At 37.9% G+C, this 24,546-nt stretch overlaps 1 protein-coding gene and 1 long non-coding RNA gene across 3 annotated transcripts in view; both read right to left on the reverse strand.

Moving 5' to 3' along the window:
• LOC149069437 (uncharacterized) overlaps window positions 1-24,546 on the reverse strand; it is a 529,602-nt gene that overhangs the window by 89,030 nt on the left and 416,026 nt on the right. The gene's annotated exons all lie outside the window — the stretch shown is intronic.
• Window positions 24,062-24,546, reverse strand: part of ND-13B (NADH dehydrogenase (ubiquinone) subunit ND-13B) — an 84,210-nt gene continuing 83,725 nt past the window's right edge. For both annotated transcript variants that reach the window (XM_089249362.1, XM_089249363.1), the window contains one exon: window positions 24,062-24,312. In XM_089249362.1, the coding sequence (XP_089105488.1) occupies window positions 24,211-24,312 (102 nt within the window). In that variant the 3' untranslated portion in view covers window positions 24,062-24,210. The remainder of the gene's footprint in view (window positions 24,313-24,546) is intronic.

Raw genomic sequence — 24,546 nt, forward strand, 5'->3', positions numbered from 1 at the left:
CACACAAACACATTTTAAACCATAGAATAAATTCAGGCGGGTTTTTCCACACCCACGTTACAGTCGAATGTAAAGCATAAGGTTAGGGGGGATATAAGGTTACATACAGGTTTGCAAAAAATCAAAGACCACAATGCAGTGTTGTTCCCATATACTACATAAAGCAGTGTTGCAAATCGATGCAACGCATACAATAGTACGTCTCTATTTAAGATCACGGAAAATGCAGAAAACGCCCACTAATAAAACAATTAAAATAATGCAGAGGACATTTTTTGGAAAATTGAGTACGAGCAATGCAGGGCAAAAACGCCCGCTTGGCAGGCTATGTTATATTACAAGGACGCAGAACCTACAGCACATCTGAAAAAACGTTCATGAGCTGGAGAAACCTCAGTAGAATAGCAATAACCAGTGACTGAAGCTCTTTGGAGATGCGGAGCTACGTATAGTCATCAAACATTATGCTACAATAAAATTCGCATTTTACTCTATATGCCGACCATCGGCCACAATACTTTTGTACACGTAACAGAACTCTTCACTGGACGTTAATTAATATTTCAGGTGTGTGTTACGTGGGAACAAACGACATAATGCAGGGGTCAGCACGGATCATGGCCTCAAAATTAGTGAAAATAGTGACCAAAATGTTTGAAATAGTGACCAAATAGTGACCGAAATGTTTAAAAGTGACCAAATAGTGACCAAAATATTTTTAGAGAGAGAGACCAAATGGACAATGAATTTTTATTACCAAATTGAATGAATTGAAATTGAATTTAGTTTTAACTTTGCATTTCAATAGAACTCATTGAAATTGCTTTTTTTACATAATAGCGTGAAATAATTAAATCAAACTCAAACGCATTCTGCTAACCAGAAAAGTTTTGAATAACTTATCAAATTTATCAACAACTATGTGCGAGAGAATAACTACATTACATCCTTTTAAAGTAACAGCAGCAATGCCTTCCCCCATGTTGCTTTCCACAACCCATCTTAAAATCAATTTAAGCAGGAAAAACTTCAAAGCGGGAAAAATTTTTCCCTTTCAAAGAAGGGAAAAAAATGAAATAACACAAAATTTGATGAGAGAATTTGTCCCATCTACATTCCAGTGGATTTTTCATTCATATTATACAAATACAAATACAACGCCACAACAGGCAAATTGCCCAACGAGGTGGCTGACTTAAGAACATCATGGATCCCCTACCTACTACTGCTACACCACACATGCACCCCCCCCCCGCGGAGGCTGACTTAAGAACATCATGGATCCCCTACCTACTACTGCTACACCACACATGCACCCCCCCCCCCGCGGAACCCCCCAACGAATCGGTACATGCGGGAATGTGCGTGTACGTGTAGTGCAACCTGACGTAAAGTTTGTTTCTGTGTAATGCTTGTTATGTGTAGTGCTGTCATCTGCCCCCAGTTTTACAAACTATGAGTGAAGTGTTATGGTTGAATGATTTACCGTTGTAAGACTGTTGCTCTCTGTGGCGAGACTTTTTAACGGGGAGATCGGCTCGCATTTGCGCCTTGAAGTTGGGAACCACAGAAAACCAACTTCAGCCGACCACCACTGTGGGGTTCGAATCCGGATCCTCGCATCACGAGTCCGGCACTATAACCACTCGACCACCACAGCGGCTATTATGCTATGAATGACAGTATACAAAATGTACTCAAACGTTTTTTAACTAGTACAAATTTGATTTACATACCTAGGTTTGTATAATATGTTCCAACAAATTTTAAGAAATTTACTTAATGATTAAAAACCATAAAATTAAATTTTTAACATTTTAAATTATTAAATTAAAAAATTACTTAAATTACTGATTTTATAAATTATTTAAATTATTAAATTGAATAAAATATTTAAATTATTAAATTGAATAAAGTATTCAAATTATTATTCAATTTAATAATTTGAATACTTTATTCAATTTAAAGTATTCAAATTATTAAATTAACTAAATTATTTTAATTATTATATGTTGAGGGAGGGGCAATCCACCCTCCCCCCAGCGTCAATGGCAGAGCCTACTGATGTATACATAGACGCAACGTAAGATCTTCGGGTCCCCCCCCCCTGAAAGGGGGAGGTCCAGGGCATCTCCGGCAAAACCAATATTTATTGATACGTCAAAGATATATATGATGTATATCAATTGTCATCGTGCCACCCCTAAGACCTTAAAGTATCTCCACCTATGGCTGGACTGAGAAAAGTGGGCGAGTACTATTTTACAGGTGGGGCACCAAAATAATACTGTCCTTGGGTGAGGGAGAAAATAAACCAGTTTTGAAATTGTTTGTTTTCGAGAGAAAAATTTGTAAAAATATATATTTTCCCTTTTTTTACACACAACATACACCCGTGCGAAAAAAAAACACATTTACTCCTTTACCCAGAAACACAGGGGTGGGAAGTGACAAAGTCCATTTCGGAGCAGCTTTGAAGCAGCAAAATTCAGGATTCGGAGCAGCAAAATATAGGATTCGGATCAGTTTTGGAGCAGCAAAATATAGGATTTGGAGCAGATATTTATTGGAGCAGGGAAATTAACGAGAATATTTTCGTTAACCCTCATCCCTTTTCAAAATAAAACTGCACTGTCTTTTGTTATCAAAAATCTTTTCATCAGCTTGTTTTTTGTTTTTGGTGTTTCAGGCTTTTGACACCTTGTTTGAAAGAGAGGCTGTCATAAAATTTTTCACACCAGTCTATTTAAGATGATTTTTGCTTACTGAGGGCACTATTTGCTGTCTTGAACAGCAGCACTTCAAATGAGCAAAAAATTTTCTATAAGTTTTTTATACTCGGAAAGAAATTGTTGCAAAATGGGGGAGAATTTCGGAAGAATCAACACGACGTTTGGCGATTGAGTACGCATTATTTGGCGAGATTAGCGATCTGACACTCGTTATTCGGCAAAGTTTCTAAATTAACATTCGTAATTCGGCGAAAACACACTTTTTACTTCCGGAATGGAAATTTTTTTTCACGAAACATCTGGATTTGACGCAATGACGATCGACTACAGTAATTTCTGCTGCTTCCAGTGGCGACTTTTTTAAAACGGCAACTGACTCGCATTTGCATTTTAAAGCTGAAAGACCATTGCAAACTATCTTCAGTTGCACAATCGGGGTTTCACGATGGAAAGGCCGACAGTTTAAATAAGGCGTACAGTGGAATATATATAAAACACGCTCTTAAAAAGAATCGTTTCACGGTAAGCAGGAGCAAAAAAATTTTTTGCGTCCTTTAAGAAATTCTGGACATACGAAGCAAAATTAGCTATTTGGCGCAGAAAAATACGAAAACACTATTGGAGCAGGATGGCGCAAGATGTTAATTTTGGCGCAGTGTTCCTACCCCTGGAAACAGTATAATTTTGGCCTCCCCCCGTAATTTTTAACAGAAAAAAAAGACTCAGCGGCCTTCCCCGGTAAATTTCCCATGAACCTTGTAAGCACCAACGTGGTGACTTTTTTTCGCGCCAAGGAATCGCCGTTTTGCGGTAGTCAATTCAAGATGGCTGACAAAGGGCACATAAAAAATTACAAAAAAATATATAATTTATAATATGAATTAACCTAATATGCGGCAATATGCGAAAATCGATAGAAACATATCGGGAAATACGGAAAATTAGGATGAAATGAACAGAAAAATCGAATCAACAACATACGGGGTTTATGGATGCTGCTGTCAGGGCTACCTATTTTAGCGCGAAAACAAGTCGCCACGTTAGCGCTGACTCCTCCCGTAACTTTCAACGAACAAAAATAGTGAATTCGTCCCCATCTGGGACACCCGATTTACCATGGCCGTAATACAATTGTTTTTTCTGGAGGGGAAACGTAATTTTACTGCCCCTTGACTGTGAAATTCGATAATTTTGCAAAGGAATTTTTATTGCCTTTTCTTAAATATACCATTCCATCAAAAACGCCGTCCAAGGCATTGCCCCCCCCCCCCCCCGCTTTTGGATCTGATCACGGTATGTAGCAATCCGGGTCGCAATGACGAACGAAAATTTACTATCGCTTGGGGCCGGTATCCACTCTTTTTAACAGAAAATGAGTAAACTCGGCACCTTTCCTCGTTCAACACCCGTGGAACCAGACCCCCGCCCTCTCCTATTGCGGTCATAACAGACTCGAGACAAAAGTTTTAATAACTTCCGATGTCTAAAAATAAGATTTTTTTACACATCAAGAATGGCGCGCAAGATGTCGATATTTCTTGGGGGGCAGAGCGTACCGACTGAGCTGAAGAAAAACAATGATCAGAAGTTCATTTTGAACTCTTTTTCCATAAAAGTTGCAAAAACAAAAAACAAGATCATTTTCGTTCATCAAAAATACGGCCGGCAATCAAAAGAGAGAAACAAATCGAATCCCGACATACATCCATGCGGAAAAAACAGATATCTCACCTATAGAGAAAAAACCAGTCTATATATCCGTGTTCCCGTGAGGGTACGCCGCCGCCGATTTGCATACAGCGTCGGAACAACCGGTTCCCGCACGTGCATGGAGAGAAAAAAAAAGGAAAACAATCCAACAATATTAAGTCAACAATCGGTATCGTGAAGATGCTCTAAATTAAGTTACGGCCCGGGCATAAAAAAAATTAATATTAGGCCCTTTAAATTAGGAAAAAAATGTGAAGTAGGGGCCAAAGGCGCGCTCGGTGTGCCCATCGTTAAATCCGCCTTCAGTTACGGCTCGCATGCACGTTAACCGAGTTTTTATCAGCCTGATGACAAATTTTCATCTGATTTGGAAACCCTTGTGTTAAACTAAATGTTGAATTGCAGGATTCTGTGATATTTTCATAAATAGTTCTCCTTTCGATCAAATTTGGGGGTTCTGTTTCGTGCTGAGATTTAAATCCAGTTAGAAAAATAGTACGAATTTTATTTGTCGATAGATCGCGATTTTCAATCGGATGATTTTTTTTTTATTGTAAGTAAATTCAAAATACATGCGAGCTTCTTTAACCTTGGCCAGCTACAAGAGTATTCTCCAAAGCGTATTAATAATACGCTTAATACGTATTAATAATACGCGTCTTTAATACGCGCTTTGGTATTCTCCCGCTGCGCGTAAGTTAGTTTCTACACGGGCTCTCTAATCGTCATTTCAAATAACATTTAAAAAAATTAACAAAAGTAACGATAGAACAAACAACAAATGTAACTTGCTCGATGCTCAGAGAAAGGAATTTGGCCCTTAGGACTAAAACTTTTTAAAACAAATAAAATAAAGGATCTGTCGCGAATCAGTGTATGAGTGTATGTGCGTGGGAGAGAGAAGATGTTTTTCTCATATATTTTGTGGTGTCAGATTTGACCCAGACGATTGTGATGTCATTAACGAAACCCCTCTCCCTCTGTGTTTTGTTTTTTTCTCTCTCTCTGTCTGTAGTGTACAAGATTTAAAGTTGAAACGATGCTTTCGGCTCGAATGGAAGCAGTCTTTTTTCGAATGTGCTAGAGAATTTGTACAGTATGTATCATGTGTATTAAATAATATTTTAATCCAGTTCATCCTTCGTGTCAAAAGACAACTGCGTTTGTTTCTCGGGTAGAGATGCACAGTTGAAAGAAATTTCGAATGAACCCTTCATAACATTTTTTGGCGCCCGAACAGAGACACGGAGGACATCGTGAACTTACGAACACAGATACATAGTGCTTTCTTTTTTTTATTTTGAGTTTCGCTGAGCCGACCATGGAAGCACTGAAAGTAAAAAGAAAATCTCTTCGCACGTCGCTGACGGTAGCAATGAACGCTATTGCAGAAGAGCTGCAAAAAGACACTTGTGATTCAGAAAATCTTCAAGTTCTTCTCAATCAGATGTGCGATAAATTTGAGAGATTGGATTCCGTCCAAACAAGCATTTCTGAACTGTTTGAGGAAGAATAATTTGAAAGAGACTTCCTTCAAGCTGAAACCTACCGTGATCGATTTCTAGCTCTCAAATTGAGACTAGAAAACAAGGTTTTTTCACAAGGAGCGAAATCGCAAGTCGATGACGATAGCGTGGTGAGTGTAGCTGCTTTTACAACAAAGCGAAAGTTCAAGCTTCCGAAACTGGAACTAAAAAAGTTTTCTGGGGATGCCAGAGAATATCTTGGATTCTGGAGCCAGTTTGAAAAAATTCACGAAGATCCAGATATCGCTACGGAAGACAAGTTTCACTATCTCTCGCAGTGTATGGTTCCGAATTCTCGAGCTTCGCAGGTCATCAACAGTTTCCCAATGACTACGAAAAGGCTATTACGCAAATGAAGAATCGCTTCGGTCGTGAGGATACACTAATCCAAGTTCATGTGCGCGATCTTCTTCATCTTGTCTTGAGCAACAACAGTGGTTCCAGGAAGGAGTTCAAGCTCGCAAATCTATACGACAGCCTGGAGACAAAATTACGATCATTAGAGACTCTAGGTGTCACTGAGGATAAATTTGCAAGTATTCTTTTTCCACTAGTTGAATCATGCCTTCCTGTGGATATCTTGAGAGTTTGGGAAAGAGAGCGAGGAAAGATAGAAGGTAAGAGTGACTTGGATTCTATCTTAGAATTTTTGAGAAACGAAGTGATATCGGAAGAGCGAATTGCTTTGGCTCATGCCGGACTTGGCTTTGAAAAAACCAAGAGACCAAACAAGCTCGTCGCTGAAGAGCTTTGTATTGCCACAGCTAATGATTTAATGGTCCATCATAAGATTGATAAACAACGCATGCTTAAAAAGACTGACGAATCTTGTATATTTTGGGGTAAATTTCATTCGTCAGATAAGTGTTTTAAGACAAGCTCACTATCATACGATGAAAAGCGAAATTTGATTATGAAAAGGGGAGCTTGTTTTGCATGCCTTAAGAGAAATCATATCTCGCGAAACTGTAGAGCCAAAGTCAGATGTTCTAATTGCAATAGAAGACATTTGTCAGTAATGTGTCAAGGGGACTTTCCCACTGAGGTTAAAAATGTAGAATTAGAAAGTACTAAATTAGAGAAGGGAGATAACGTACTGACAAATCAAGCAACCGATTCTGATGTTTTATTGCAGACTCTGATAGTTAGAGTAAAGCATGGTGATCGAGAGAAATCTATTAGAGCCATCATTGATATCGGATCCGAGAGAACATATTTGAAAAAAGATGTCATTGATTTTTTGAAACTTGACAGTTGTGACGAGATTAAATTGGTCCATAAAATGTTTGGTGGTGTTGAGACAAAAGAAAAATTACACCATAAATACAAAGTTCATGTTAAGAGTCTTAACAACCAATGGAGTTGCAATATGTTCTGTTTAGATCAGACAAAAATATGTTCCGATATCAGGAGTATATCAAACGGTCCATGGATCAGTGAATTGACCAAATGTGGTATTCATATCACTGACATGGAAAATCTATCATATCGCGTTGAACCCGATATCAAATTGCTTATAGGTGCAGATATAGCTGGTAAATTGCTAACGGGAAATATTAAATCATTGAAAAGTGGTCCAGTTGCTGTACAAACCCATCTGGGATGGACTCTAATGGGAAAAATGCCCAGAGTAATTGAGAAAAACACTCCAAATCATGCTTTGTTAACAACATCGTTATTTCTCAATGCTTCCTGTACAGAATTATGGAGATTGGACACTTTAGGCATCACTGATCCCGTTGAGTCACAAACAACATCTGAAATCCATGAGCAGACAATACAATATTTGAAAAATACCTTAAATGTTGATTGTGATGGAAGGTATGAATTCGCATTTGCCCACAAACAAAGGCTTGGCAGAGAAACGACTTTCAACTACTTATAAGAAACTAATTGTTTCGAATAAAACTGATATCTATCAGGAAGTTTTTGATTCGTGGTTGAAAGAGCAAATTATCGAAAGGGTGACTGACGAAAAACAAATGCAGGTTAATTTTCTCCCGCATAGACCAGTATTCAAGGAATCGAGTGAGACTACAAAAGTGAGACCTGTTTTTGACGCATCAGCTCACGTTACTGGGTCTCCTTCACTGAACGACTGCTTATGTAAGGGTCCAAATTTAATCGAGATAATTCCAACGTTATTGAATCGCTTCCGGAAATTTCCTATTGCAGTAACCTCTGACATTGAAAAAGCTTTTCTACAGATTAGTGTTAGAGAAAAAGATAGAGATTATTTGCGATTTTTGTGGAAAAGGGATAAAGATCAGATAGTTGTGTACAGGCATAAGCGTGTAGTGTTCGGAGTCAATTGCAGTCCTTTCTTATTAGCTGCTACACTGAATCATCATCTTGACAAGGCTCCTGATGGCCTATCCACTACAGCTAGAACTCTGAAAGAATCTTTTTACGTAGACAACTGTGTGTGCAGCCTGAACTCAGTTGATGAAGCGAATAAGTTTATAATAGAATCGCAACTACTTCTTTCATCCGCAAAATTCAATCTAAGAGACTGGAGGTCCAATCATTCTCTTGGTATTATCACTACATCACATAGTACGGATCCCGTTCCAGTTCTTGGCCTAAACTGGGATTCAGAGAATGACCTACTTTCCTGCAGAGTCGAGCTACCGGAAGAAGAGAAAATTGTAGCTACGAAACGAGTTTTGCTTTCATTGGCAAATAGAGTATTCGATCAAATAGAGTATTGGCAAATAGAGTATTCCCAAGTTAATTTTACAAGAGTGCTGGAAACTACAGTTGAAGTGGGATGAAAATTTACCCGACCATTTGGCCAAACAATTTTGGAAATGGGTAAAAGGCATACGATTAATTCCTACTATTAGTATATCGAGATGGGTGAATCTAGGTCGATTTACTGATAAGAAAGTCAGTATTCACATATTTTGTGACGCAAGCAAATATGCTTATTCTACTTGCATTTTTTTGAGAATCGAAACAACGGACTGTGTTTCAGTGAATTTCGTTCAATCACGTACCAGAGTTGCTCCGTTGAAGAGCATAACAATTCCTCGCTTAGAACTTTTAGCATGTTGTATTGGGGCGAGATTAGGCAGCACCGTTATTTCTGACATGGACATACCGGAACTGAAGGTTTACTATTGGAGTGACTCGACAACTGCTTTAAGTTGGATCCAAAGAGATGTACACTGGGGTGTATTCGTTTATAATCGTGTACTTGAAATAAGAAAGTTGACTCATATAAACGAATGGAGGCATATCGCTGGAAAACAAAATCCTGCTGACCTTCCCTCAAGAGGTTGTTCGGTTGAACATCTATTAAATCTAAGATGGTGGGAGGGACCAGCATGGTTGAGTGAGCCCGAGTCTACTTGGCAACGGGTTGTCGAATTGCCAGATGAAGAAGTTGTCAATTCTGAAAAGCGAAAAGGTGTATTGATTGCACATAATGAAAGTTCGAAACCAGATAGCTGGTATTACAGGTATTTTTCATCGTACTTGAAAATAGTACGAATGCTGGCTTGGATCCTAAGGTTCATCAATAATTTGAAAAAATTGGATGTTTCGAAAAAGTTGGACATCAACTGTTTTGAAATACAGCGCGCAGAAAGAATGCTTGTTATACTGATTCAGAAGGAAGCATTCAAGGGTTTCGATGATGAAAAAATACGAGTATTGAGGCCAGTCGTTGATGAATTTGGTATAATCAGAATAAAAACGCCAGTTATGTACAGAAAAGACACCAAAAATTTCAGATATCCAGTCCTTCTGCCTTCGGATCATCCAGTTGTACATACCCTGATTTCGTGGAAACATAAGGAACTTCTACATGCCGGAGTTTCTCTCTTGATGAGCAGTTTACGTGAAGAATATTGGATCATAAAAGCAAGGAAAACGGTTCGGTTTGTTGTTCAACGTTGTGTGACATGTAAAAGGTTCAATGCACGTAAAGTAGAGTCTGTTCCTATAGCCTTGCCGGAAAACAGAGTGCAAGACGCAGCAGTATTTCAGATAGTGGGAGTTGATCTGGCCGGTCCATTGTATCTGAAAGAGGGCCTGAAATCATGGATCGTGTTATATACATGTGCGGTGTACCGAGCTGTACACTTAGAGCTTGTGACATCACTATCAACTGAAGCCTTTCTCCAAAGCTTGCGACGTTTCATTGCTAGGAGGGGAAGACCATCAACAATCTATTCGGACAATGGAACAAATTTCGTTGGAGCGAATAAGGCATTCTCAAGCATTAACTGGGATGAGATCTCTGCTGCAGTGACTGTTCCTGAACGTTTGAGTTATAGTAAATTTTATTGCGTACTTTGTGATGATTTTTTTTTTAATGATTTCGATATTTTAATATGCTATTCGGAATTTTTTACATTTTTTTGAGAGTTCATGTCATTATGCTTCGAGAAAACTCTTTATCATTTATTTTGGTAAGTATTGTGATATATCTGAATATTTTTGTGAAAATTTTATGCAATTAGTATAATGTTTATTTTGATCTGAGAATATTGAGTTTAATTGGCATAAACTCAAGGTGGGAGGATGTCGCGAATCAGTGTATGAGTGTATGTGCGTGGGAGAGAGATGATGTTTTTCTCATATATTTTGTGGTGTCAGATTTGACCCAGACGATTGTGATGTCATTAACGAAACCCCTCTCCCTGTGTGTTTTGTTTTTGCTTTTTTCTCTCTCTCTGTCTGTAGTGTACAAGATTTAAAGTTGAAACGATGCTTTCGGCTCGAATGGAAGCAGTCTTTTTTCGAATGTGCTAGAGAATTTGTACAGTATGTATCATGTGTATTAAATAATATTTTAATCCAGTTCATCCTTCGTGTCAAAAGACAACTGCGTTTGTTTCTCGGGTAGAGATGCACAGTTGAAAGAAATTTCGAATGAACCCTTCATAACATTTTTTGGCGCCCGAACAGAGACACGGAGGACATCGTGAACTTACGAACACAGATACATAGTGCTTTCTTTTTTTTATTTTGAGTTTCGCTGAGCCGACCATGGAAGCACTGAAAGTAAAAAGAAAATCTCTTCGCACGTCGCTGACGGTAGCAATGAACGCTATTGCAGAAGAGCTGCAAAAAGACACTTGTGATTCAGAAAATCTTCAAGTTCTTCTCAATCAGATGTGCGATAAATTTGAGAGATTGGATTCCGTCCAAACAAGCATTTCTGAACTGTTTGAGGAAGAATAATTTGAAAGAGACTTCCTTCAAGCTGAAACCTACCGTGATCGATTTCTAGCTCTCAAATTGAGACTAGAAAACAAGGTTTTTTCACAAGGAGCGAAATCGCAAGTCGATGACGATAGCGTGGTGAGTGTAGCTGCTTTTACAACAAAGCGAAAGTTCAAGCTTCCGAAACTGGAACTAAAAAAGTTTTCTGGGGATGCCAGAGAATATCTTGGATTCTGGAGCCAGTTTGAAAAAATTCACGAAGATCCAGATATCGCTACGGAAGACAAGTTTCACTATCTCTCGCAGTGTATGGTTCCGAATTCTCGAGCTTCGCAGGTCATCAACAGTTTCCCAATGACTACGAAAAGGCTATTACGCAAATGAAGAATCGCTTCGGTCGTGAGGATACACTAATCCAAGTTCATGTGCGCGATCTTCTTCATCTCGTCTTGAGCAACAACAGTGGTTCCAGGAAGGAGTTCAAGCTCGCAAATCTATACGACAGCCTGGAGACAAAATTACGATCATTAGAGACTCTAGGTGTCACTGAGGATAAATTTGCAAGTATTCTTTTTCCACTAGTTGAATCATGCCTTCCTGTGGATATCTTGAGAGTTTGGGAAAGATAGAAGGTAAGAGTGACTTGGATTCTATCTTAGAATTTTTGAGAAACGAAGTGATATCGGAAGAGCGAATTGCTTTGGCTCATGCCGGACTTGGCTTTGAAAAAACCAAGAGACCAAACAAGCTCGTCGCTGAAGAGCTTTGTATTGCCACAGCTAATGATTTAATGGTCCATCATAAGATTGATAAACAACGCATGCTTAAAAAGACTGACGAATCTTGTATATTTTGGGGTAAATTTCATTCGTCAGATAAGTGTTTTAAGACAAGCTCACTATCATACGATGAAAAGCGAAATTTGATTATGAAAAGGGGAGCTTGTTTTGCATGCCTTAAGAGAAATCATATCTCGCGAAACTGTAGAGCCAAAGTCAGATGTTCTAATTGCAATAGAAGACATTTGTCAGTAATGTGTCAAGGGGACTTTCCCACTGAGGTTAAAAATGTAGAATTAGAAAGTACTAAATTAGAGAAGGGAGATAACGTACTGACAAATCAAGCAACCGATTCTGATGTTTTATTGCAGACTCTGATAGTTAGAGTAAAGCATGGTGATCGAGAGAAATCTATTAGAGCCATCATTGATATCGGATCCGAGAGAACATATTTGAAAAAAGATGTCATTGATTTTTTGAAACTTGACAGTTGTGACGAGATTAAATTGGTCCATAAAATGTTTGGTGGTGTTGAGACAAAAGAAAAATTACACCATAAATACAAAGTTCATGTTAAGAGTCTTAACAACCAATGGAGTTGCAATATGTTCTGTTTAGATCAGACAAAAATATGTTCCGATATCAGGAGTATATCAAACGGTCCATGGATCAGTGAATTGACCAAATGTGGTATTCATATCACTGACATGGAAAATCTATCATATCGCGTTGAACCCGATATCAAATTGCTTATAGGTGCAGATATAGCTGGTAAATTGCTAACGGGAAATATTAAATCATTGAAAAGTGGTCCAGTTGCTGTACAAACCCATCTGGGATGGACTCTAATGGGAAAAATGCCCAGAGTAATTGAGAAAAACACTCCAAATCATGCTTTGTTAACAACATCGTTATTTCTCAATGCTTCCTGTACAGAATTATGGAGATTGGACACTTTAGGCATCACTGATCCCGTTGAGTCACAAACAACATCTGAAATCCATGAGCAGACAATACAATATTTGAAAAATACCTTAAATGTTGATTGTGATGGAAGGTATGAATTCGCATTTGCCCACAAACAAAGGCTTGGCAGAGAAACGACTTTCAACTACTTATAAGAAACTAATTGTTTCGAATAAAACTGATATCTATCAGGAAGTTTTTGATTCGTGGTTGAAAGAGCAAATTATCGAAAGGGTGACTGACGAAAAACAAATGCAGGTTAATTTTCTCCCGCATAGACCAGTATTCAAGGAATCGAGTGAGACTACAAAAGTGAGACCTGTTTTTGACGCATCAGCTCACGTTACTGGGTCTCCTTCACTGAACGACTGCTTATGTAAGGGTCCAAATTTAATCGAGATAATTCCAACGTTATTGAATCGCTTCCGGAAATTTCCTATTGCAGTAACCTCTGACATTGAAAAAGCTTTTCTACAGATTAGTGTTAGAGAAAAAGATAGAGATTATTTGCGATTTTTGTGGAAAAGGGATAAAGATCAGATAGTTGTGTACAGGCATAAGCGTGTAGTGTTCGGAGTCAATTGCAGTCCTTTCTTATTAGCTGCTACACTGAATCATCATCTTGACAAGGCTCCTGATGGCCTATCCACTACAGCTAGAACTCTGAAAGAATCTTTTTACGTAGACAACTGTGTGTGCAGCCTGAACTCAGTTGATGAAGCGAATAAGTTTATAATAGAATCGCAACTACTTCTTTCATCCGCAAAATTCAATCTAAGAGACTGGAGGTCCAATCATTCTCTTGGTATTATCACTACATCACATAGTACGGATCCCGTTCCAGTTCTTGGCCTAAACTGGGATTCAGAGAATGACTTACTTTCCTGCAGAGTCGAGCTACCGGAAGAAGAGAAAATTGTAGCTACGAAACGAGTTTTGCTTTCATTGGCAAATAGAGTATTCGATCAAATAGAGTATTGGCAAATAGAGTATTCCCAAGTTAATTTTACAAGAGTGCTGGAAACTAGAGTTGAAGTGGGATGAAAATTTACCCGACCATTTGGCCAAACAATTTTGGAAATGGGTAAAAGGCATACGATTAATTCCTACTATTAGTATATCGAGATGGGTGAATCTAGGTCGATTTACTGATAAGAAAGTCAGTATTCACATATTTTGTGACGCAAGCAAATATGCTTATTCTACTTGCATTTTTTTGAGAATCGAAACAACGGACTGTGTTTCAGTGAATTTCGTTCAATCACGTACCAGAGTTGCTCCGTTGAAGAGCATAACAATTCCTCGCTTAGAACTTTTAGCATGTTGTATTGGGGCGAGATTAGGCAGCACCGTTATTTCTGACATGGACATACCGGAACTGAAGGTTTACTATTGGAGTGACTCGACAACTGCTTTAAGTTGGATCCAAAGAGATGTACACTGGGGTGTATTCGTTTATAATCGTGTACTTGAAATAAGAAAGTTGACTCATATAAACGAATGGAGGCATATCGCTGGAAAACAAAATCCTGCTGACCTTCCCTCAAGAGGTTGTTCGGTTGAACATCTATTAAATCTAAGATGGTGGGAGGGACCAGCATGGTTGAGTGAGCCCGAGTCTACTTGGCAACGGGTTGTCGAATTGCCAGATGAAGAAGTTGTCAATTCTGAAAAGCGAAAAGGTGTATTGATTGCACATAATGAAAGTTCGAAACCAGATAGCTGGTATTACAGGTATTTTTCATCGTACTTGAAAATAGTACGAATGCTGGCTTGGATCCTAAGGTTCATCAATAATTTGAAAAAATTGGATGTTTCGAAAAAGTTGGACATCAACTGTTTTTGTGTACAAGATATAGTTGAAACGATGCTTTCGGCTCGAATGGAAGCAGTCTTTTTTCGAATGTGCTAGAGAATTTGTACAGTATGTATCATGTGTATTAAATAATATTTTAATCCAGTTCATCCTTCGTGTCAAAAGACAACTGCGTTTGTTTCTCGGGTAGAGATGCACAGTTGAAAGAAATTTCGAATGAACCCTTCATAACAGATCAATTTTAAAATAAGATGAAAATGAAAGAACGAGTGAGCACGTGGGGAAATAAGAAAGAATGGTAGTATAGGGGGGGAAAAAATTCTTTGTTGTAAGTACGCCTTTTATGCTAGTTTTTTTTCCGACCGGCTTTTCCATAAAATGACGATTCTTTAACCAAGGAGCTTACTTTTTCCAAGCGCCTTGAAATCAAGTTATGCTGACGTCACACGGTATGCTCCCGGGAAGATAAGATGCCTTCGATCGTAGTTCAATGAAGGGAGGGAGAAAATTAGCGATATTGAACAGGTAAAGTTCCTCCTTGAAGAAAAGAAAAACACTGACAGCAGAAAAGCGCGCGAGACCGAGGTTTTTTTGCCAAAAAAGTGACCTGGGCCTGAAAATACGTAATAAAAGTGACCAGTTACTAAAAAAGTTACTTTTAGTGAAAAAAGTGACCCGTGCCGAGCCCTGCATAACGCGACGTCGTAATTCTCGCACACTTTCAGGTTCCGTCTGATGCACCTGTTGTTTCACGTATCTCCACAGAAAAAATCAAGGGGAGTCAAGCAGCTGAGTCAAGTCCGGCGATCATGGAGACCACTCTACACTACTAGCGTAGCCGATGACTTGGCCGAACGTGCCGGTCTGGAATCTCATTTTAATCAGGCTTGTGAGCAAAAGCACCGTCATGTTGGAACCATAGATATTTTAATTGGATCAGCGGCACGTTGTACAAAAAGTCTGGCAAGACACTCTGTAACAGCTCGAAATATCGTTGACCCGTCAACGTTCCTTCATAGAACACAGGTCGTAAGCGTCTGTTATTCCACACAAAACATTGATTGACCACCTTACCACAATTTCGCACTTGACGTCTCCATGAAGGGTTTTCCAATTCCCAGCAATAGTTATTATGCCTATTTAGAACCATGTTTCTGGTGAATTTAGATTCATTGGTCCACAGTACGTTACTTAAGGTAGGCTGTATGTGCAAAGTGTTCATAGCAAAGGTGCACCAATCAATGTGTCGCTGAAAATCCCCGGGAATAAGTATGGCGTTGGTATTGAGCGGTACGGGTGAGCACCCAGTTGCCGAAAAATTTGCCATACACATGTGGATGTTGGGCCAGACTCCGCACCAACATCTCTTGTACTGCAACAGGGGTGGGGGCGCAGAACATACGCTAAAACACAGGAGATGGTCGTCGCAGTCGGATGACGAGCAAGAAAATGTCGTGCGTATTCTCTTGCATAACGGCCACCATAGGCGGAGATAGACTTGGAAGTCTGGGTGGGCAAGATGATGATGATGTCCATTCATCTATGCATTAGATCTATCGACTTCACCTTTGATGCTGGGGGGGCAATGCCCCCCCCCGTATTCCGCCCATGACGGCCACATTCCCCGTATAACAGCATCATCTCGCAATACTCCTCATTGGAATAATCTATCATTACAATAGGTTACAAGCGCTACTTTATCACAATATAATTTTCTTACAGTACGGTGCCTTTATCACAACACCTCAAACTCTTGCTTTACTACTATTTTATGATTTCCGATAAGGTATCACGTGCCTTACAAATTTGCATATCCTATGAACCCAATGCTACAATCACTATTGGGTGCACGTTACAGAATGTTTTAACTTTGTGATATCATTCATGATGTAGCACCAATAGGAATAAAAAAAGAATGCAGATAAACTAGAATTCCACATTTTCTATTCATGCTATTCCTGACTGAAACAAAGATTTTGCAACAACATTAACCCTTCAAGCGGCACAGCAGGAATCGTTGAACTCCCAGTAAGAGACCGTATCTTTTTAAAGGAAAAAGACTTTCCGCCAGTTTTCAGCAAGTGAAAACTAAGGGTTATAGAGAATAGCCATGAATTGAACAATTTACTTTATTTTTATTCAATTACATTGATGTCATAGTATTTTATCATACCTGCAAGCTGTTTTTAATGCATTTTTTTGAAAATTTACAAAAAATTAAGTATTTAAGATATGTAAAACTTTATACCAGCATAAGATAGCACATACAATCAAGAACATGTGTAAAAATTTTGGAATAAATAGATGGTTAAACAGTATTTTTAATGATATTTCTATTAGATCATAGTTTTTCACCATGTTAAAACGTACGAGACCCCGTAACTGAAGACTTGGCAGTAAAGTTATCATTTTTAGTTTTTTTGTAATTATTCAGGAATACGTCAGATATTATTTTGATACACTCATGACAGACTTACCACAATCACAAATATCTTTGAATATTGTATCGACATCAAATTGATAGCCAGACCTTTAATTGAAGCTTTCTTATAAAATGTTCCTAGCTTAACATAAATTTTGGGCATTATCGAGCCAACTAACTTCTTGATTTCAAGAAGTTCACAACATTTTCCTGCTAGATGTTTCACATTTGAGTTCTGTACCATACTCTAGGACACCTACGTTTTGCAGCAATACTTGAAGTAATATGCATGAGGTAGTATCAGTCTATTTGAATTCCTCACAAGGTGATATGCAGCTGGATTAATAAAATATTGATGTCCATAATATCATTTGTGGGGAATAGCGAACAGCTTTCATAAAACTCAGTTCCAACTATTCATGCAGAAAGGATAAATTCGCTTATTTTACCATGAAGTACACTTTGGGTTTTTTCCTACTCATAAGAAGACTCGGTTACAAGATGATTATCGTGCAAGACAGTGACACTCTGTGAACCGCTTTTCTTGTTTGCCATTGATTTCATTATTTCTTTCCTTTGGTGACTTTCTTTTGATTGGTAACTTTGTTGTCAAACACGATGGTTATTCAGCAATTATCACATCAGGGGTGCTAAAATTGGATTTCCTTCCTCAGTACAATAAGGGTTCTATTCGGTCCCCTTGCAGTTTGACCTACAGCTAAAAAGGCAGCAGCACCAAGACACCTACAAGAAAATGTAAAATGCTACAGGTGTAGTATTTATAATATACAGCATATAGGCAACAAAATTATTGAATTATAAAATATTCTGCATTTTTTGTGTGTGTGTGCGAGAATGCTAACACAGGGAGATGACACACATTTAAATTTAATGGTTTAAAATGCAAGTTAAATTTGCAAAATATTTTAATATTTATTTAAAAAGTAGCCTATCCCTTCATTAAATTTCATGTCACTCAGCCCATAATATTTGTATTTTTAATTAACTACAGACCAGAAAAATTTGATATCAATACAGAAGGAAATAAAATTTTGACACGAAACAGCAGCGAGTATATCTACTTTCAAATTAATTACGCAAAATAAAGTCGACAAAAATCAATATTTCAGATATATTGACTGAATTATGTACAAATAGCTACATACCCTTTTGTTGTCCATTGTCAGATTGTTATTGAAGTTCTCTGCCCCTTTTACAACTATTTAAACAAAATTTCTCCGGCTAATGTGTTGCAACAAATCAAAAAGTAGTAACAACACGTAAACAGTAAAATTAATAGTAAAAACTTGAATTTAAATACAATATGCAATAAATGCAAGTAGTGTGCTTCGTTAAAAACATACAAAACAGCCACGCTAAGGACCCGGATTGTGACATCACAACCTCGGCAGAGTGATATATTATGGCTTGTACATCTAGGAGGCTTTGGTACTACTCAGGAAGTAGCTTCACCGCAACTTCATTCATTCTTTCGGAGGGTGGGTGATACGAAAGAACAAGAACTGGTGAGGAATTCCGAAATATATTGAGTGATTTTGAGTGAAATATAAAACACATCATTTCAGCGGTTTCGAAATATGTATCTTCAAAAAATATCTTTTTCGAGGAGTTTATATTAACCTCTGTAAAGGATATTGTTGTATCAAAAGGAGTTTTCCATCAGACTTAAGGAAGTTGCAAACAAGGTTTGCAACAGCACCGTAGCCTGAAATTTCTTTCGGAAGGGGGATAACTGTTTAAGAGGGGAACCAAAATGACCAAACAATAGATTTACCATGCCATTCCATAGAAATCTGCCATTTTCTAAAATGTTGGGGGATTGGACCCTCTAGTTCTACCCACCCCTCGCTATGGACTTGGTTTGCAAAAATATAGTTGTAGAGGTATATATCATTATATTAAGTATTGTTGTAGCGAGGTTTTACTATACATGCATTGGAATTATTAGGGCTAGGATTTTTATGCTCTAAAAACTCTAAAAAATTCTCTATAAAATATGCATTTATGCTCTTAAAAAAACTAAATATTCCCTATAGAACAAAAAATGTATGTCCTAAAAAATTTTTCATTCCTATCTCAAATAACATTAGTTTTAGCAAAATAATATGATGAGAAATTTTGATGCAGTTTAAATTATTTTGAACCAATACTTACTGTGTGAACATAAATTCTTTATTTTACTAACTAACCTAATCGAGCCAAAATTTCACTCAAAAATTTCCCTTTTGAGCAAGTTTTTCCCCTCTAAATTCAGAAGTAATGTGCTGCCATATATAGGTAAAAATACCTAGCCGAGTAGTGTATTTAGCTTTATAAAAGCAAAAAAATAAATAAATAAATAATTTTTTTTATTTGATAAAAACTCACAATTTCCCACAAATGCTAAAAAATTCCTCCCATTTACCAATTTTAGCTGATTTCTCCCACGAGTTACCATCGCAGAAAATAATTCCGATGATTAATCTATTTACAGCCACCAGTGTTGTTGAAGGACTAGTATTTTTATGCTCCAGAAATTCAATGTCATTGCTGATTGGTTGAAAAATCTGAATTTCAGGATTTCTTACCAATTAGCAACAACATTCCAGTCTTAGTGCATAAAAATCCTAGCCCTAAGAGCTCTTGTCAGAGGCAGGAACTGCAAAAACCAGTCTGAAGTGCGATTGGTATAGCGAGGAAAAAATTTACTTTTTATCAAAAGTCATGAAATATGCAAAATATGCCTTAAAATTTCAAAAATATGCTCTGTCATGCAAAAATAGAAAAATATGCAAAAAAAGAAAAAAAAATGCAAAGATGCAACATAGGGTTGCTCAAAATATGCAACACAGAAGTCCGAGCCCTAGTGATAACAATATCCGAATTATAACATTATCTGTGGTTTTAATAAGCAGCGTCTACTTTCTTTCTTTCAAACCGAGCACAACTCAGGTCTATCACCATCTATGGGCGATTTAATACCTACTGAATTGTGCCGGAAGTGTAACTGTGTGTGTACCTAACAGTCTGAATGCATATGTAGCGCTGTGTTTGATTTTTCAGTGCTGCCATCTATATTTCAGAAGTGAAGTGAGTGATGTGTTATGATTGAATTTGTGCTGTTTGTAGGTCTGTTGCTCTCTGTGGCGACACTTTTTAAAGAGGAGATCGGCTCGCATTCGCGCCTTGAAGTTGGGAACCACAGAAAACCAACTTCAGACATCCACCCATGTGGTGACGGTGGGGTTTGAACCCGGGACCTCGCGACATGAGTCCGTCACTATGACTACTCGACTACCACAGCAGCAGCAGCGTCTACTGTATTTTTATTACCTACACATAAAAAATCTACGTTAAAAAGTCACCAACTCAAAAAAAATTTGAAAAAACATTTTTTTAGAACAGCTTCAAAGGAATTTGGCCGGTGCCTAAAATTTTTTCCGATTTCTCAAGCCCTGTAAATATGAATATCAAGTATGATATAAAATGAAATATTATGTACTATGACAAAAGGGGCCCCTTCTGTGTTTCCTTTCCCCTCTTCTCTCCATAAATGGCTACCTTCCAACTTCAGCTCACCCTCCTCTACGAGGAGGATGTAAATTTCTTCCAGCAATATGCCAGAGTTGTTATAATTAAAAGAAAAACAGCCTCAAAAATTTTAATCTCCAGGTTTGACAGATGATGTTTAACTTTCATTGGTCGTCAGACGCAGGTCAATGTATTCGCTACATCCATACTATCACAAACATTTCCATATCTCAGTGAAAAAAATGTCAGTTTTTCAAAAGTTCCACAAATGCTGAACTTGCTTAGCACATCTGAATTGTATTGATGCAAGAAATGCATTGATGAAATTTTCAACTAAACTCCGGAAAAGTTGTGGTAAAAATTTTACATGTTGTCCAACAGACATGCAAAATTTTTTTTCCCCATATTCATTTGCTATGGCGTCGATAGCCATTGCTATCAGATGAAGCGGGAGAGTTCCAATTTCCAGCCCAATATAATATAATAATAATAAGAGAAAAAGAGACTTAGGCCATTTAAATGTTACAAAACATGCTCTTTGCCTCCATCATCAACACTCCTTAATTTTATGGCTACTTACTTAAGGGGCCCCTTCAAAGATTGCGTAATAACCGCTCCGTATTATTCTCTTCTCTCTCTCCCCTATAATACTGAAACCTATCTCTTCATCATTGTATTGCCACCTGCAGGCAATTGATTTGATGACTTTATTTCATCTATTTTACGCATCCCTTCCAGGGAATATGTGCCTTTTCTGACTTTCTTGCTTCCTCTCTTCTTTTCCTTCTCTTTTTTTCTTGTACACCCCCCCCCCACAGAAAAAAATGTCTTCCTCCTATATGCTTCACATGATTGTAGGGGGTGAACCTTGACCAATGATGTCAATACTAATACTAATTTGTACCTACGTAATCCTCATCACCCAATGGAAGGATCTTTCTTTGAAGCTGGACTACCAATTAGAAATAGGGGGTTGGTACCCCTCAAAACTTTACTTTTTGGAATCTTTGAAAAATTAAAGTAGATTCATTAGTGCAAGCTAGAAATCAAGTTGAAAAAAGATGTAGTTAAATTTTTGTTTTTACACAGTGCAACGATTAGCATCAGGAGCCGCGATCATCCGTGATGAAAGGGATGGAGGAAAGGTAGGAAAGAAATTCTTACCACATTTTAAGTAAATTATGGAGGTTTAATTAAAACCTAAATTATGAGGAATTAACAGGGGGCAGATGGCGAAATTAGGTATAAAGAGTGATTAAAAGAGAGTTAATCCAACATCAAGTTAAAATTATTATAATTGAACATATAGTATTCTGTCTATCGTGAGCAGATTTTGGTATTGTGGAAATGGTTTTTTTAATTGACTTTTTATTTGTGTAAATATAAATCGTTCTTTTTATATGATCATTTGATTAAATACCATTGAAATTTAACTGATTCTTTTTTTTCATGAGTCATCATTTTATTCTAAATGTATATTGGACCACTAGGAGCCTGGGTTAATCTAGATAATTACATATATATTTATTCTTCCAGTGGTTCGATATAAAACATTGTAGTGAGATTTTTCAAAGTGGAGACTAGCTCGCATTTGTACCTAAAAGTTGAGAAACCACCAAAAACCAAATTCACCCTACTACCACTGTGCCACCTGCTAAGCCAATTATGAAACAGAACCTAAGCCAATAGCATTTTTTAGCAGAATTAATTTTTGTAACAATCTATTTTTAAAGTACTTGTATTATTAAAAAATGGCCATGTACTTATAAATTGTTTCATTTTTCTTAATCATGCAATTTTCCAAGCCAGTACGGATATACACTAAAGAGCCAAAAAAACTGGTACACCTGCCTAATATCGTGTAGGGCCCCGCGAGCACACAGAAGTGCCGCAACACGATGTGACATGGACTCGACTAATGTCTGAAGTAGTGCTGGATGTAATTCACACCATGAATCCTGCAGGGCTGTCCATAAATCCGTAGGAGTAAGAGGGGGTGGAGAGCTCTTCTGAACAGCACGTTGCAAGGCAGCCCAGATATGTTCAATAATGTTCATGTCTGGGGATTTTGGTGGCCAGCAGAAATGTCTAAAGTCAGAAGAGTGTTCCTGGAGCCACTTTGTAGCAATTCTGGACGTGTGGGGTGTCGCATTGTCCTGCTGAAATTGTCCAAGTCCGTCGGAATGCACAATGGACATGAATGGGTGCAGCACATTATTAATGAATGCTTACGTACCCGTCACCTGTCAGAGTCGTATCTAGACGTATCAGGGGTCCCATATCACGCCAACTGCATACGCCTCCCATACCATCACAGATCCTCCACCAGCTTGAACAGTCCCCTGTTGACATGCAGGGTCCATGGATTCATGAGGTTGTCTCCATACCCGTACATGTCCATCAGCTCGAAGCAATTGGAACCGAGACTCGTCAGACCAGGCAACATGTTTCCAGTCCTCAACAGTCCAATGTCGGTGTTGTCAGGCCCAGGCGAGGCGTAAAGCTTTGTGTCGTGCAGTCATCAAGGGTACACGAGTTGAAAGCCCATATCGATGATGTTTCGTTGAATGGTTCGCACGCTGACACTTGTTGATGGCCCAGCATTGAAATCTGCAGCAATTTGCGGAAGGGTTGCACGTCTGTCACGTTTAATGATTCTCGTCAGTCATTGTTGGTCCCGTTCTTGCATGATCTTTTTCCGGCCGCAGCGATGTCGTAGATTTAATTTTTTACCGGTTTCCTGATATTCATGGTACACTCGTGAAATGGTTGTACATGAAAATCCAAATTTCATCGCTACCTCGGAGATGCTATGTCCCATCTCTCATGCGCCGACTATAACACCACGTTCAAACTCACTTAAATCTCGATAACCTGCCACTGTAACAGCAGTAACCAATCTAACAACTATGCCAGACACTTGTTGTGTTATATAGGCGTTGCCGACAGCAGCGCCGTACTCCGATTGGTTCCATATCTTTTTATTTGCATACGCATGCCTGTACCAGTTTTTTTGGCTCTTCAGTTTAAATAACAAAGTGTGCCTATAATGAACAAAATTGCTGTTTTTTATAACTTTGTTATATACAGGTCCGACTGTATGACACTTATAAATATATATATATGAATTTTATTCATTCATTTTATTTAGTGAAGAAAATGTTCAATGCATGAATTTAAACTTCACAAAACTTCAAAAATTAACAAACTTATGAAGATGAAATCACTACTACTACTCACTTGTACCTTGTAAACATTCCCAGATGGAATTGCTGCAAATGCCAATTATAAGTTATCAGTATTGGAACACTTTTCTGTAACGCATACAAAAACAGGAAAAAGCGACATGATTTTTAATAAATCCTTTTACTTATAGAAAAGCAAAAATATGACAAGTCAAAAGATTGTGAGTATCATACTTTTATTTGTCTAATTCAAAACTGTAGAGATACAGGTTATCAACACAGGTATTGTAAACTAATTTTGTTTTAGGAGAAACCTTTTTTTTCCCCCACATGGTGCAATCACAATTAATTTTTATAACAAGTATAGATCAAACAGGCCATTTCCATTGACAAGTAGTAGCTTGACTTTGCAAAAATTCCCATGGCTGCCACACAACCATTTTTCTAACTAAAGTCAATTCTCTCTCAGCCTGTACAGAAGCAAATAAGAAAAAACAAAGTTGATAGAGAAATCAAAAAGAGAAAGTTTGACAAGAAGAATAAGTTCAAGAACAAAGTTTGCAAAATATAACTATGGATAAAAACATGCAGCATGACACAACGAAACACTTAAAATACAATGGAACCTCGTTTACACACTGTTCAGTTACACAACTTTCACATTTACTGACATTTGGCTTTATTTGCAATTGTTTCCTATTCTT

The sequence above is a fragment of the Pholcus phalangioides genome, unplaced genomic scaffold (genome assembly GCF_987345545.1).
Source record: "Pholcus phalangioides strain wild (caught in Gottingen) unplaced genomic scaffold, Ppha-v1.0 ptg000022l_1, whole genome shotgun sequence".
NCBI lineage: Eukaryota > Metazoa > Arthropoda > Arachnida > Araneae > Pholcidae > Pholcus > Pholcus phalangioides.